Source organism: Hylobates moloch, unplaced genomic scaffold (assembly GCF_009828535.3).
Source record: "Hylobates moloch isolate HMO894 unplaced genomic scaffold, HMol_V3 SCAFFOLD_7, whole genome shotgun sequence".
In the NCBI taxonomy this organism is placed as follows: Eukaryota; Metazoa; Chordata; class Mammalia; order Primates; family Hylobatidae; genus Hylobates; species Hylobates moloch.
The window spans coordinates 28,375,226-28,388,214 of record NW_026652282.1 but is presented as its reverse complement, the minus strand read 5'-3'; the positions used below and the strand labels follow the sequence as shown (position 1 = coordinate 28,388,214).

The window sequence follows — 12,989 nt, the reverse complement described above, 5'->3', positions numbered from 1 at the left end:
ATCCAGTTTCAGCTTTCTACATATGGCTAGCCAGTTTTCCCAGCACCATTTATTAAATAGGGAATCCTTTTCCCATTTCTTGTTTTTGTCAGGTTTGTCAAAGATCAGATGGTTGTAGATACGCAGCATCATTTCTGAGGCCTCTGTTCTGTTCCATTCGTCTATATGTCTGTTTTGGTACCAGTACCATGCTGATTTGGTTACTGTAGCCCTGTAGTATAGTTTGAAGTCAGGTAGCGTGATGCCTCCAGCTTTGTTCTTTTGACTTAGGATTGTCTTGGCAATGCGGGCTCTTTTTTGGTTCCATATGAACTTGAAAGTAGTTTTTTCCAATTCTGTGAAGAAAGTCATTGGTAGCTTGATGGGGATGGCATTGAATCTATAAATTACCTTGGGCAGTATGGCCATTTTCACGATATTGACTGTTCCTGTCCATGAGCATGGAATGTTCTTCCATTTGTTTGTGTCCTCTTTTATTTCATTGAGCAGTGGTTTCTAGTTCTGCTTGAAGAGGTCCTTCATGTCCCTTGTAAGTTGGATTCCTAGGTATTTTATTCTCTTTGAAGCAATTGTGAATGAGAGTTCACTCATGATTTGGCTCTCTGTTTGCCTGTTATTGGTGTATAAGAATGCTGGTGATTTTTGCACATTGATTTTGTATCCTGATACTTTTCTGAAGTTGCTTATCAGCTTAAGGAGATTTTGGGCTGAGACAATGGTGTTTTCTAGGTATACAATCATGTCATCTGCAAACAGGGACAATTTGACTTCCTCTTTTCCTAATTGAATACCCTTTATTTCCTTCTCCTGCCTGATTTCCCTGGCCAGAGCTTCCAACACTGTGCTGAATTGGAGTGGTGAGAGAGGGCATCCCTGTCTTGTGCCAGTTTTCAAAGGGAATGCTTCCAGTTTTTGCCCATTCAGTATGATATTGGCTGTGGGTTTGTCATAAATAGCTCTTACTATTTTGAGATATGTTCCATCAATACCTAATTTATTGAGAGTTTTTAGCATGAAGGGCTGTTGAATTTTGTCAAAGGCCTTTTCTGCATCTATTGAGATAACAATGTGGTTTTTGTCTTTGGTTCTGTTTATATGCTGGATTACATTTATTCATTTGCGTATGTTGAACCAGCCTTGCATCCCAGGGATGAAGCCCACTTGATCATGGTAGATAAGCTCTTTGATATGCTGCTGGATTCGGTTTGCCAGTATTTTATTGAGGATTTTTGCAGCGATGTTCATCAGGGATATTGGTCTAAAATTCTCTTTTTTTGTTGAGTCTCTGTCAGGCTTTGGTATCAGGATGATACTGGCCTCATAAAATGAGTTAGGGAGGATTCCCTCTTTTTCTATTGATGGGAATAGTTTCAGAAGGAATGGTACCAGTTCCTCTTTGTACCTCTGGTAGAATTCGGCTGTGAATCCATCTGGTCCTGGACTTTTTTTGGTTGGTAGGCTATTAATCATTGGCTCAATTTCAGAGCCTATTATGGGTCTATTCAGGGATTCAACTTCTCCCTGGTTTAGTCTTGGGGAGGAATTTATCCATTTCTTCTAGATTTTCTAGTTTATTTGCGTAGAGGTGTTTATAGTATTCTCTGATGGTAGTTTGTATTTCTGTGGTATCGGTGGTGATATCCCCTTTATCATTGTTTATTGCACCTATTTGATTCTTCTCTCTTTTCTTCTTTATTAGTCTTGCTAGCGGTCTATCAATTTTGTTGATCTTTTCAAAAAGCGGGCTCCTGGATTCCTTGATTTTTTGAAGGGCTTTTTGTGTCTGGATCTTGTTGGTGTGCTTCATTGTTTCTTATTATTTTTTTCTTTTGTCTTCTCTGACTGTGTATTTTCAAATGGGCTATCTGCCTACAAGATCCAGAAAATAGCCTCAAAAGGGTCAATCTAAGAGTTATTGGCCTTAAACAGGAGGTAGAGAAAGAGATAGGGATAGAAAGTTTATACAAAGGGACAATATCGGAGAACTTCAGAAACAGAGAAAGATACCAACATTCAAGTACGAAAAAGTTATAGAACACCAAGCAGAATTATCTCAGAGACTACCTCAAGGCATGCAATAATCAAACTCCCAAAGGTCAAGGATAAACAAAGAATCCTAAAAGCAGCAAGAGAAAAGAAACAAATAACATGCAATGGAGCTTCAATACATCTGGCAGCAGATTTTTCAGTGGAAATCTTAGGCCCCGGGCATATCCAGAAATGCTGTCTGAGGGCCAGTCATTAGAGTCAAAAACCTTAGCAGTTTACCTCATGTTCTGTTCTATTGTGGCTAAGCTGGCACTCACACCACAATGTAAAGTTCTCCCTGCTCTTCCTTACCCTTTGCAAAGGCAGAGGATCCTCTCCCTGTGGCCCTCACCACCATGAGGGTTCTGCTTGACCTCCACTGGTGTTCACTTAAAGCCCAAGGGCTCTTCCATCAGCTTGTGGTGAATGCTGACAGAACCGGGACCCATATTTTAGGGCCTTGGGCTCCCCTCTGGCCCAAGGCAGGACCAAAAATGCTGTCCAAGAACCTAGGCCAGGACTCAGGAATCCCAGAAGCCTGCCTGCTTTTCTACCTTTCTGTGGCTGAGCTGGTACCTAAGGGGCAAGAAAAAGTCCCCTTTACTTTTCTGTCTGCTTTTCTCAAACAGAAGGGGTCTTTCACCATAGCCACCACAGCTGGGAATTTGCTGGGTGACCTATGAAGCCAGCACATCTCAGAGGTCAAGTCCCACAGTGTACTCCCTGTGTATCGCAACTGGTTATTCATCGTTCAAGGCCTCTTTAGTTAGTAGCTGATGAATCCTGATAGGACTGAGTCCTTCCCTTCAAGGTAGCAGATTCCCTTTTGGCCCAGGGTGTGTCTAGAAATGTTATCCAGGAACTGGGGCCTGGAATGGAGGCCTCATGACTCTGCCCATGCCCTGTCCTACTGTGGCTGAGCTGGTATCCAAGATGCAAGACAAAGTCTTCTTTTCTCTTCGCTGTCTTCTCCTTAACGAGAAATAAGGAGTTACTGTTGTTGCTGCAAGCTTCACTGCTCGGAGTAGGGGAGGTATGGTGCAACCACTCCCTTAGCCATGCCAGCTGGTGTCTCCCTAGGTCGTGTGGGAGACCCTAATCCACTGGCTTCAATATATAGAGGGACATTTCTAAATTATTTATCTACAATTTGATTAAGAAGATAGACACAGGCAATAGGATATGCCAACAGATTCTCTGTAACCTATAGTTATTTTAAGAAAGTTAGGGAAAGAGAGGTCATTGATTAGTTTTGGCTTACTGAATTCTTTGACCCTCCCATATCTTTTAATTTATGGATTTTATGTAAGGCACAGACATTCTACTAGTAAACATGACATTAAAGATGTTTTATACAAACAAATGTGGTTGATACAAAGGCATTAAATAAGAAACAAAGGAAATTCAGAGGATATTTGTTTGCCTGGAATAGTGATCATGAGCAGAAGAGTAAGAGGAAAATAAGAAAGGAAATGTGAAAGTCTTGAGTCCATTTTCAAATTATGAAAACTTGAAATGCAACAAACAAATAGCGGTTATTTAAGAAGAAAGACTGAAGATGCTGGGCAAAGGTTAACTTTAGAAATGGCATTTTTATATCATTATAAAGAGAAAGTGGGGATAATGGAAATAATCTACATGTACAACTCATTTGACAGACATTTATTGAAGGTATTCCAAATGCCAAACACTAGTTTGTGCACTAAGGATGTTTTTACTTTTTACTTTATTTTTATTTTCTAGCTTCTTCCACTTTGCCAGAGAAGGATTTTTTTAAATGGATAAAATACTACCTTAGGCTAGCTTCTTTCAGAAACAGACCTTTAAACAATGATTAATGGTGAAAGTGGTTTGTTTGTAATGTGATCCCAGGAAGTACCAGTAGGAGAGTGGGACAATGAGATAAGAAATGAAAGAAGCCAATAATTAAGCCAGTTATGGAACAAGTTATTGCTTTGGGCCACTGGGGTTTGATCCTGATGAAGGAGCTCTGGGAGATAGTAAACAAACAAACAAACAAACAAACAAAAAACATGCCTCAAAGTTGTCAACCACAAGGGGGTAAGGGCAAGGAACCAGGGCTAACTATTCCAACTCTTATCCATCATTGGCTAAATGCTTCCTGGTACATTAACTTTCCAGCACTTCTGGCCAATGCACCTAGCAAGCTGAGGAAATATCTCTCAGGTTTGCAGTAGGGCAAATGCTTGTACTAGGACACTGCTGGCATATACTTGAATGATGAGGGCCAATGGCAGATAGATGGGCCCTGACAGCATCTTCTACAGATTCTGTCCTTGCCTTTTTGAGGCCAGGACACTGTCTAGAGTCAGAGACAGTAATGTAAAATGTAAAAATGTAAATCATAGTAGTACACAGTACAAGTTTTAAAATCTTAATAAAGTGTTATGGGAGAACCACGGTGAGAGAAAATGACTGTACATATGAGAGAGCATGGGAAGTCTTTATATGTGATGATGACATTTGAGTGGGTGTTCCGTTATCAAAGATCTACTTAAAAGGGAAAAAGAATAGAATATATTTTAAACCATGGATGTAACCAGGTGAGGCCACCCTATATGTGAATGTCCTGGGATAATTTTGTCCCCAGATGTCTCTCTTTTTGAGTGTCCCTTTCATTTATGTATTCATAATATAAAGAAATTGAATAGAAAGAGGTAAACATACGGTGGCAAAAATCCCATCCTACCCATAAGGCTCACAGAATAGTGTTGTCTAAATGCCATAACATTTTTGATAAGTTTTGGTTCTTTGGGCTTTGGAAACTTTTTATGTAGGAACTCCTCCAAGGTGATATAAGCATTAAGTGTATTTATCTAGATACCCTAGTTAAAGCTACTTTAAACAGGATCAAAGTCCTCTTTTAAACTTTTATATTTGTAAGCTATCCCTGTGTACAGTTCCCGTGATTCTTGTACAGTTCCTAGGAGACCTTTGTTTACATCAAGAGAGTTTGTCTCTCTCTATAAGTTAGAACTTGTACATTGTAGTAATGGAAAATCCATTTCAGAGTAGCTTAGACTTACTCAGAAGAAATGTATTGAAACAGTTGAAAGGTAGGCAAGGCTTGATTCAGGAATTAAATCGTATGACCAGATTCTAGTTTTCCTTCTCCATTGCATGGCTCTGCTCCCCAGTATTTGTTCCGTTTCATTCCTCTTAATTGTTCTAAGATGGGTATCAGGATACTGCAGAACTACATGCTTTCTCATCCATCTTAAACAAGAAGCAGTGGGTTTTCTCTTTTAGAATCATGAACAACAACAACAACAAAAATCCTAGAGTTGTTTCATTGGTTCTGATTGACCTTACTTGGAACCATAAGTCCATCTTTGAATTAACCACTAAAGCCAGGGTGATGAGTTAAAACTAAGTACACACCATCCACACAGCAAAGAGAGGTCTATTGTGGGAAAACTGCACAAATGGAAAAATAACAGGGGAAACACAGGAGAAGGAGGTAGTTGGTTAATGTTCAATACACGCACCTTCTCAGGGACTTTTCTTCCATCTGGCATCATCTTTGTCTTTTGACCATTTTCCCCAGTCAATACCTATATTCATACTCAAGTTTTCCCTATTTGGGAAAAAACTTCTCTTGACACCAAACTCCCCTCTGACTTTCTTCTTATAATGATCTATGGTTGGATAGTCTACAATTTACTGTCTTTACTTTTTCGTAGATATTTGTTAATCTCCTACAGTAAGATTTCTACCACTGCACTGAAATCATTTTGTGTATGGTCTTCAGGGAATTCCATGTGGCCAAAGCCAATGGATACTTTTGGCATGGGCTTTGGAGGTCTAACTTCTTGAATCCAAGTGTTGGCTCTAACAATCACTATCTATATGACCTTAGACCAATTATTTAACACTGTCTTTATTTCCTCATCCGCTAAATGAGGATAATTGCAGCAATACAAAAAGAACATAAACAATTATACTTATAGGATTATATGATGATTAAGTGATTAATACAAGGAAAGAACAACACAGAGCTTCAGACAGTGTAGATATTCAAATAAATGTTAGTTATGGTTTTTATTATGTCTTATGACATCTATGAGATTTGAAAGTGTTAATCACTCTTGTGTTTTTGAAAATCTTTTCCATGTTCTATAAAAGTACACTTTCTTGATATTCCTCCTCCTTCTCTAGTCTTTCGTTCATCTTACTTGCTCTTTGTGTTTTATTAATTCTTTATACGTTGTATTTTCCAGGAGTCCATTCCCAGCCCCGGTTGGGCTCAGTCTATGTGCCATATAAATGAGAATGCACTTGCATTTGAGGCTTTGCTTTTTATTTCTCTGTAGTGATGGCCAATCCCAGATTTCTGTCTTTCCCAAAATACACAGCTATGCTATAGATCCTTCAGTCCTCCCGACTCAAATGATAGTTTTATGTGTATGATCCTCACAACCTCCTACTGAATAGGTTCAAAATTGAACTCACTATCTTCTCCATGCTCATTCTGCATTCTTCAGATAGATAGTGAACACCACCACTATCTAACAGGCACCCAAACCGGAAGCCTGTTTGAATCTGTCTTAAACCCTTTTGTTTCCCAAGTTCTTATCATAATGGCTTGTGTCTAACAGATGGTAAATAAAATAGAAACTAGCTGGCTAGATGGGTGGATGGATGGATGTGTAGGGATGCACGGAGGGATAGATGGATTATTGAGTGAGTCTCTAGCCTATAAATATTTTTAATTAACTAATAAATTATGATAATGTACAGTCGAAGGTCAAGGGTGAAAAAGCATACTCTCAGTGGGATGCACACCCCAAGGAGGCATTTTAACTTGCTACATAACACACATATGACCACTTTTTTGCTGAAAGCCTTCTATTATTGAGCAAGCATTCAAATGCCATGTTTGCCTGAAATAATGGTTCGGGTTATAAAAGTTTCCTTCTTTTTCCACGATTAAAATTATCTTCCCACATAATAGGAAGAACTGCTTTATCTTTTCCTAATATCTAGAGATGACCTTTTAAAAATATAGACTGTTTTTCCTATTGAAATGAACTATAGGATGTACAAAATATTTACCGGCATGAATCAAAACAGCTTGCTATGTTTATGTGAAAACCACTAGGCATTCTAAAAAATATTGCTAGCATAGTAAAATGTTAGTAATTAAGCCTAATGAAAGTGAAGGCAAATTGGAATCAGAGACTATTTTTAAGGAATGTCAATTTTATTATTTTCAAATACACATGGTACATAACAGTAGGGTATGAGAAAAAGGTCCCAAGTATGTGTACTAAAGTAGCCTGCTATGATAAGTTGAAAAACGGTTTGTAATTGGAATATCCACAGAATATTTCAGAACACTTAAAGACATTTTCATTTACACTTTATACAGCTTTCTTGTAAGAGCATTTACACCATTAATTTTATAAACCAAAGATTAATTAGAAGACTAAACAATTACAAGGCCTCAACTATGAAAGCTGTTCCACTACCTAGTGGAGCAACAGCAGTGAGACACACAAAACAATGGCGTTCAAAGATTAGAAAGAGACTTACGGTTAAACAGAGGTTGACATGTTAACTGAAGTTGCAATATAATGTGTCGACTAGTTTTGCAATACATAGCAAACACCCAAACAGAAATAAACCTGATAAAAAAAAAAAAACAGTAGTCTGTAATGTGTGCCACTTACTCAGTTTTAATTATTCTAGGGACTATATTTTTGATTTCATGTCACAATCACTAGTTTTGTGGGGTCTATCTAGTCCTGATGCTTTTTTACAAAATATCTCAAGTATTTCTTTTTATTTATTTATTTTTGAGATGGAGTCTTGCTCTGTCACCCAGGCTGGAGCGCAGCGGCATGATCTCGGCTCACTGCAACCTCTGCCTCCCTCTGCCTCTGATTCCCCTGCCTCAGCCTCCTGAGTAGCTGGGATTACAGGCGTATGCTAATTTTTGTATTTTTAGTAGAGACTGGGTTTCACCATGTTGGTCAGGCTGGTCTCGAACTCCTGACCTCGTGATCCACCTGCTTTGGCCTCCCAGAGTGCTGGGATTACAGGTGTGAGCCACCGCACCTGGCCATCTCAAGTATTTCTTTAACTTATAACTACACATAACTTTGTGGAGGCAACAGGGTTAATTAAAAAGGACTTTACTTACATAACAAAATAAGAAGCATAGTTTTATAGTCCTGTGCCATATACATTTTGTTTGTCCATCTCTAGCCATTCTTTGACCTTCTCTCCCTTGCTCTTTATTCTGGGAGGCTGACCTGTGTCATCACTGGGCTCCCATGCCGTTTGGCTTCCAGTTGGTTTAGGCCCAAGAGCCCTAGAAGGAAATTGAAGACAGGAGGTAAAGTGAGGTCAAGATATTTATTCTCCTAATTCCCTCCCTTTGAGGTTGCCACAGGCTGACTATGTCCCTTGACAAAAGGTTATTGCTCTTCTCAAAGTGGTTTCTCATTACAGTTCTCTGCTTCTGGCCACTTTTCCCACCCCTCATTCCTTGGGCCTAGATGTAGTAACAGCTCTACCGCTGCAAGGTTCTTGTATTATCTGTGATGGTTTCTTATACCCTGTTTATCTTGTGATTTGTTGCTTTATAGATAAACCTCTCAGATTATCTAGGCAAGATCACAGAAGAACATGTATGTCCAGCTAAGATATTCCAGAAGACAGTGGGGAAACATTGAAGGGTTGAAGGGTTTTATAAGAGGGAGTGCAGTGATCAGATTTCTGTTAGTTTTAATCTTTCTATTGGGTAGAATTTACATTCTAAAACAGAGATTTGGGTCTGGGAGGATGATATAGAGCCTCTTATGGATGTGAGGGCAAAAAGTGATAGAGGTTTGCAGTGCCAATAGAAAGAGGAAAGAAGTTATATATGAGAGAAATTTGTAACTAATTATATGAGGTGTCGGGTGACGCTTAGGAAAGAATCTAGAATGTCTATCAGGTTTCATGCTTAAGGGATAAAGTAGATGGCGGTTTTATTACTTGTTTTCTGTATTATTTTTATTTCATGAAACCAGCTTAGAGAAGTTGTATAGAAAAAATAATGTAGTCCTGTTTATTTTAATATTCGAAAAGAACGTATTTCAGAGTAGAATCTATACAGTACCTCCCTCTTGGACTTCCAATGATACCAATGATAGCCTCAATATAAGCAGTCTTACGTACCCGGTGTGAATTCTTCAGTATTGTTAAAAGAAGTTGGCCGGGCGCGGTGGCTCACGCCTGTAATCCCAGCACTTTGGGAGGCTGAGGCAGGAGGATCACTTGAGGTCAGGAGTTTGAGACCAGCCCGGCCAACATGGTGAAACCCTGTCTCTATTAAAAATACAAAAAAAAAATTAGCTGGGCATGATGGCACGTGCCTGTAGTTCCTGCTACTTGGGAGGCTGAGACAGGAGGATAGCTTGAACCTGGGAGGCAGAGGTTGCAGTGAGCCGAGATTGCACCATTGCACTCCAGCCTGGGTTACAAGAGCAAAACTCCATCAAAAAAAAAAAAAAAAAGAAAGAAAGAAAAAGAAGAAGAAGTTTCTAATACACTTATCTTCCCTTGGGTTCACTCAGAAGAAGACCCTTGGAAAAGGTTTTAAGAGCAAGTGATTTATTTGGGAGGTAAATAAATCAGTAGAAGAGTGGAAAAATGAGATAGGTGAGGCAAGGCAGCCAGTAAAGAGTGGTGCATTATCAAGCCAGCTGCTGTTATGGGTCACTGGAGCTTTATCCCTTGGGAAACTCTGGAACCCATGTAAAATACGTGCCTCAGAGTTATTTCCCCTAGCATCAAGGGAGCTAGTGTAACAATATCCCAATTCCTACAATTAGTCATTATATACAGGCTGCCTCTGGGAGCTGAAGGGGAGGCATCAATTGCCTGGTATTTCTATCCTGCCACATGGATGGCAAAGCAAACTCCTGTGGCAACAGAAAGCCTTCAGGCAATGAAATGCTGGCACTGGGAAATCAGGCTGATGGGTGCTGAAGTGGCATGGATAAGGGGATATGGATATTCTGCTGTAGTACTTTTCTAAAAGATGATTCATATTTGGTTCTAGGGATCAAGAATTGAATTAAAATTTTATATGTATGTTGATGTTCTATATCACCTTCAGGAAAATAATTTAACAGAAACTGATATTTGCCATCAAAAAAGTAAAGAATCCTGTTGTTCATCATCCTAGCCATAACACAATGAATAATTTTTTAAATAAGCAACATAAATGTGAGATAACGTTTGGAAGTTACATTTAAAATGTCTTCTCCAGACTAGCATTTACTACTACATATTTATTTTTCCTTTTATTCCAGTTGAAAGAATTCAGAATCAGTGGGATGAAGTACAAGAACACCTTCAGAACCGGAGGCAACAGTTGAATGAAATGTTAAAGGATTCAACGCAATGGCTGGAAGCTAAGGAAGAAGCTGAGCAGGTCTTAGGACAGGCCAGAGCCAAGCTTGAGTCATGGAAGGAGGGTCCCTATACAATAGATGCAATCCAAAAGAAAATCACAGAAACCAAGGTTAGTATCAAAGATACCTTTTTAAAATAAAATACTGGTTATACTTGATAAAATTATACTGTGGATTGTAATTTAATGATGTTTAATGTAAATTTATTAACGGAAAATCACATTAAAGCTGAAATGAACAGTAGACTTTTTATATTTATTTTCTTAGAGACAGAGTCTCATCGTCACCCAGGCTAAAGTGCAGTGGCACAATCGTAGCTCACTGAGCCTTGAACTCTGGGGTTCAAGCAATCCTCCTGCCTCAGCCTCCCTAGTAGCTGGGACTACAGTGGTGTACCACCATGCCTGGCTAATTTAAAAAAATTTTTTTTTTTTTCTGTAGAGATCGGTTCTTGAACTCTTGGCCTCAAGCAATTCTCCTGCCTTGGCCTCCCAAAGCACTAGGATTACAGGCATGAGTTACCATGCCTAGCCAGTAGACTTTTGAGTCAAGGTAGAGAATAGAGGAAAATTGACAGCTAATATCAATCTTAAAGTTAATTTTGTGTAGTAATCTGGTTATAGTGGACTGGTTTTCTGTTGCACCATCTTTAAGATCACTTCAAAATTGGTATACGTACTTATGTAGTTGCATGAAGTCAACCATTCGGGCTGAATTCCTTCCTAGAAAAAGTAACAGGTCTACTCTTTCATATCTTATTTGGAGGCCCTGGATCAAGAAATGGGGGTGGGTGGGTATCAGGATTGGGCAGGAATAAGGAGTACTCTCACTTTCTTCCCCCATTCTCTTACCTCCTGCCCAGCTCATTCTTCCCTTCTTTCTCTTTCCTCTGAAATCTCCTCAAATATCTGTCTGCTTAGTAGTCTATAATTCCTCAGGATAAATTACAAAGGAAAAGGAAGAAAATTGCTTAATAACTATGTTTTATCAAGCAGCATGCATGGTGCTTTGCACGTGTTTAATCCCTTCAAACTTAGTATTTACTGGTCAATTTGAAAAGCCCTTAAATGTTAAACACTGGTTAAGCTTTAGGGTATTTTGAGCAAGGAAGTAACATGGTAGGAGGTTGATCAGATTGGGTACTTGATCAAAACCCTCTATAGATACTTTATCTGACAGAAAAGGCCTTTTGCTAAACCAGTATCTGATTCTTAAATTGGTTATGCCATCTAAGAAGGAGACCATATAGTCTTCTTGGATGAAATGGAGGCCATTTCAATGGAGGCCATTTCATCCAAGTCAGGTTAGACTATGCTAAGCTATAGTAAGAAATGAACTCCGAAATCTCAATAGCTTAATACAATAAAGACCGCTTTCTTGGTTATATCATAGTCCAGTAGAGGTTGACAAGCCATTCTTAGGCGCTGTCCCCCAAGATGGTCACTTGAAAACCCAGACTTTTCCAATTTTGTGACACTGTCATTTTAAACACACTGCCAAAAGCCACTGCAGAAAAGGAAGAGAGAATGTGGTCAGTCAATCCATGGTGTTTTATGGCCAGTCCTGGAAATTACGTATATCACTTTCACCACGTCCCATCACACAGAACTTTTTCTTGATTTAATTTCACGAAGAGTTAATGGAATTAGTGAGCTTTTAGCCAATCTCGGTCATAGCTATTTTATCAAAGGGACCTGAGCTGCTATGAGGACAGGGTTTTAGTTTATATGATGAGAGTGTTAGAAAGCCACATAGAATTTTACAGTCTTATCATTAGCTCTGTTGGAGTCAAAATCTAGGTGAATAAAAATTCTTTCAAGAGACACATGTTACCACTAATAGTTTTATCAATGGATGAGCATAGATGAATTAGGAATCGCCAATGGTCTTTTTCCTAATTCCTGGTCTGACTATGTAATATATAGAATCATGTGGTTATTCTTGAAAGCTCTAGTCATATTCATGAGGTAGTCAGCATGTTATGCTACTTCTTTTTCTTCTCTGTAAGTTTAGGATACTATGAATCTATTGGATCACAAACCAAAGTAGTTAACTGGTAAGAAAGTACAAGCAGAAAATACGAAGTTTGGACTGGATCCTTGAGTTAGACGAGAAGAAGGAGAGATAAGAGGCATACAGTGATAGATTTGACTAGGGCAAGAGGACTCTGGTAGTTGGCAAATGAGAAATAAATTTAACCTAAGAAAATCCTAAAGTGATGGTGAGAATGGTTAGGGTTTAATTGCTCTTAGAAGAGCAAGTAGCTTTAAATAAGAGACAAAAATATCTGCAGAAGGAAATATGAAAGTAGAAAACAAAACAATTGCATTGTCAAAACATGTAAGATGTTTTAATCACCTAAAATAAAACCAGAATTGTATTATAATTGCTATCCTTTGTCAAACTTTTGAAATTAAAAAAAAAAACGCTTTGGAATGGTCTAAAACTACATCATAAAAATGGCTCAGCCACTATCTATAGAGATTGACATTTTTTGTTTGTATTCTGTGTTTAGGAATTTAATGTTATATA

General features: G+C 38.7%; 1 protein-coding gene across 1 annotated transcript in view; it reads left to right on the top strand.

The window, feature by feature from the left end:
* Nucleotides 1-12,989, top strand: part of DMD (dystrophin) — a 2,251,240-nt gene that overhangs the window by 1,630,107 nt on the left and 608,144 nt on the right. Inside the window, exon 51 of the mRNA XM_032756167.2 lies at nt 10,356-10,567. Coding sequence (XP_032612058.2) covers nt 10,356-10,567 — 212 coding nt within the window. The remainder of the gene's footprint in view (nt 1-10,355; nt 10,568-12,989) is intronic.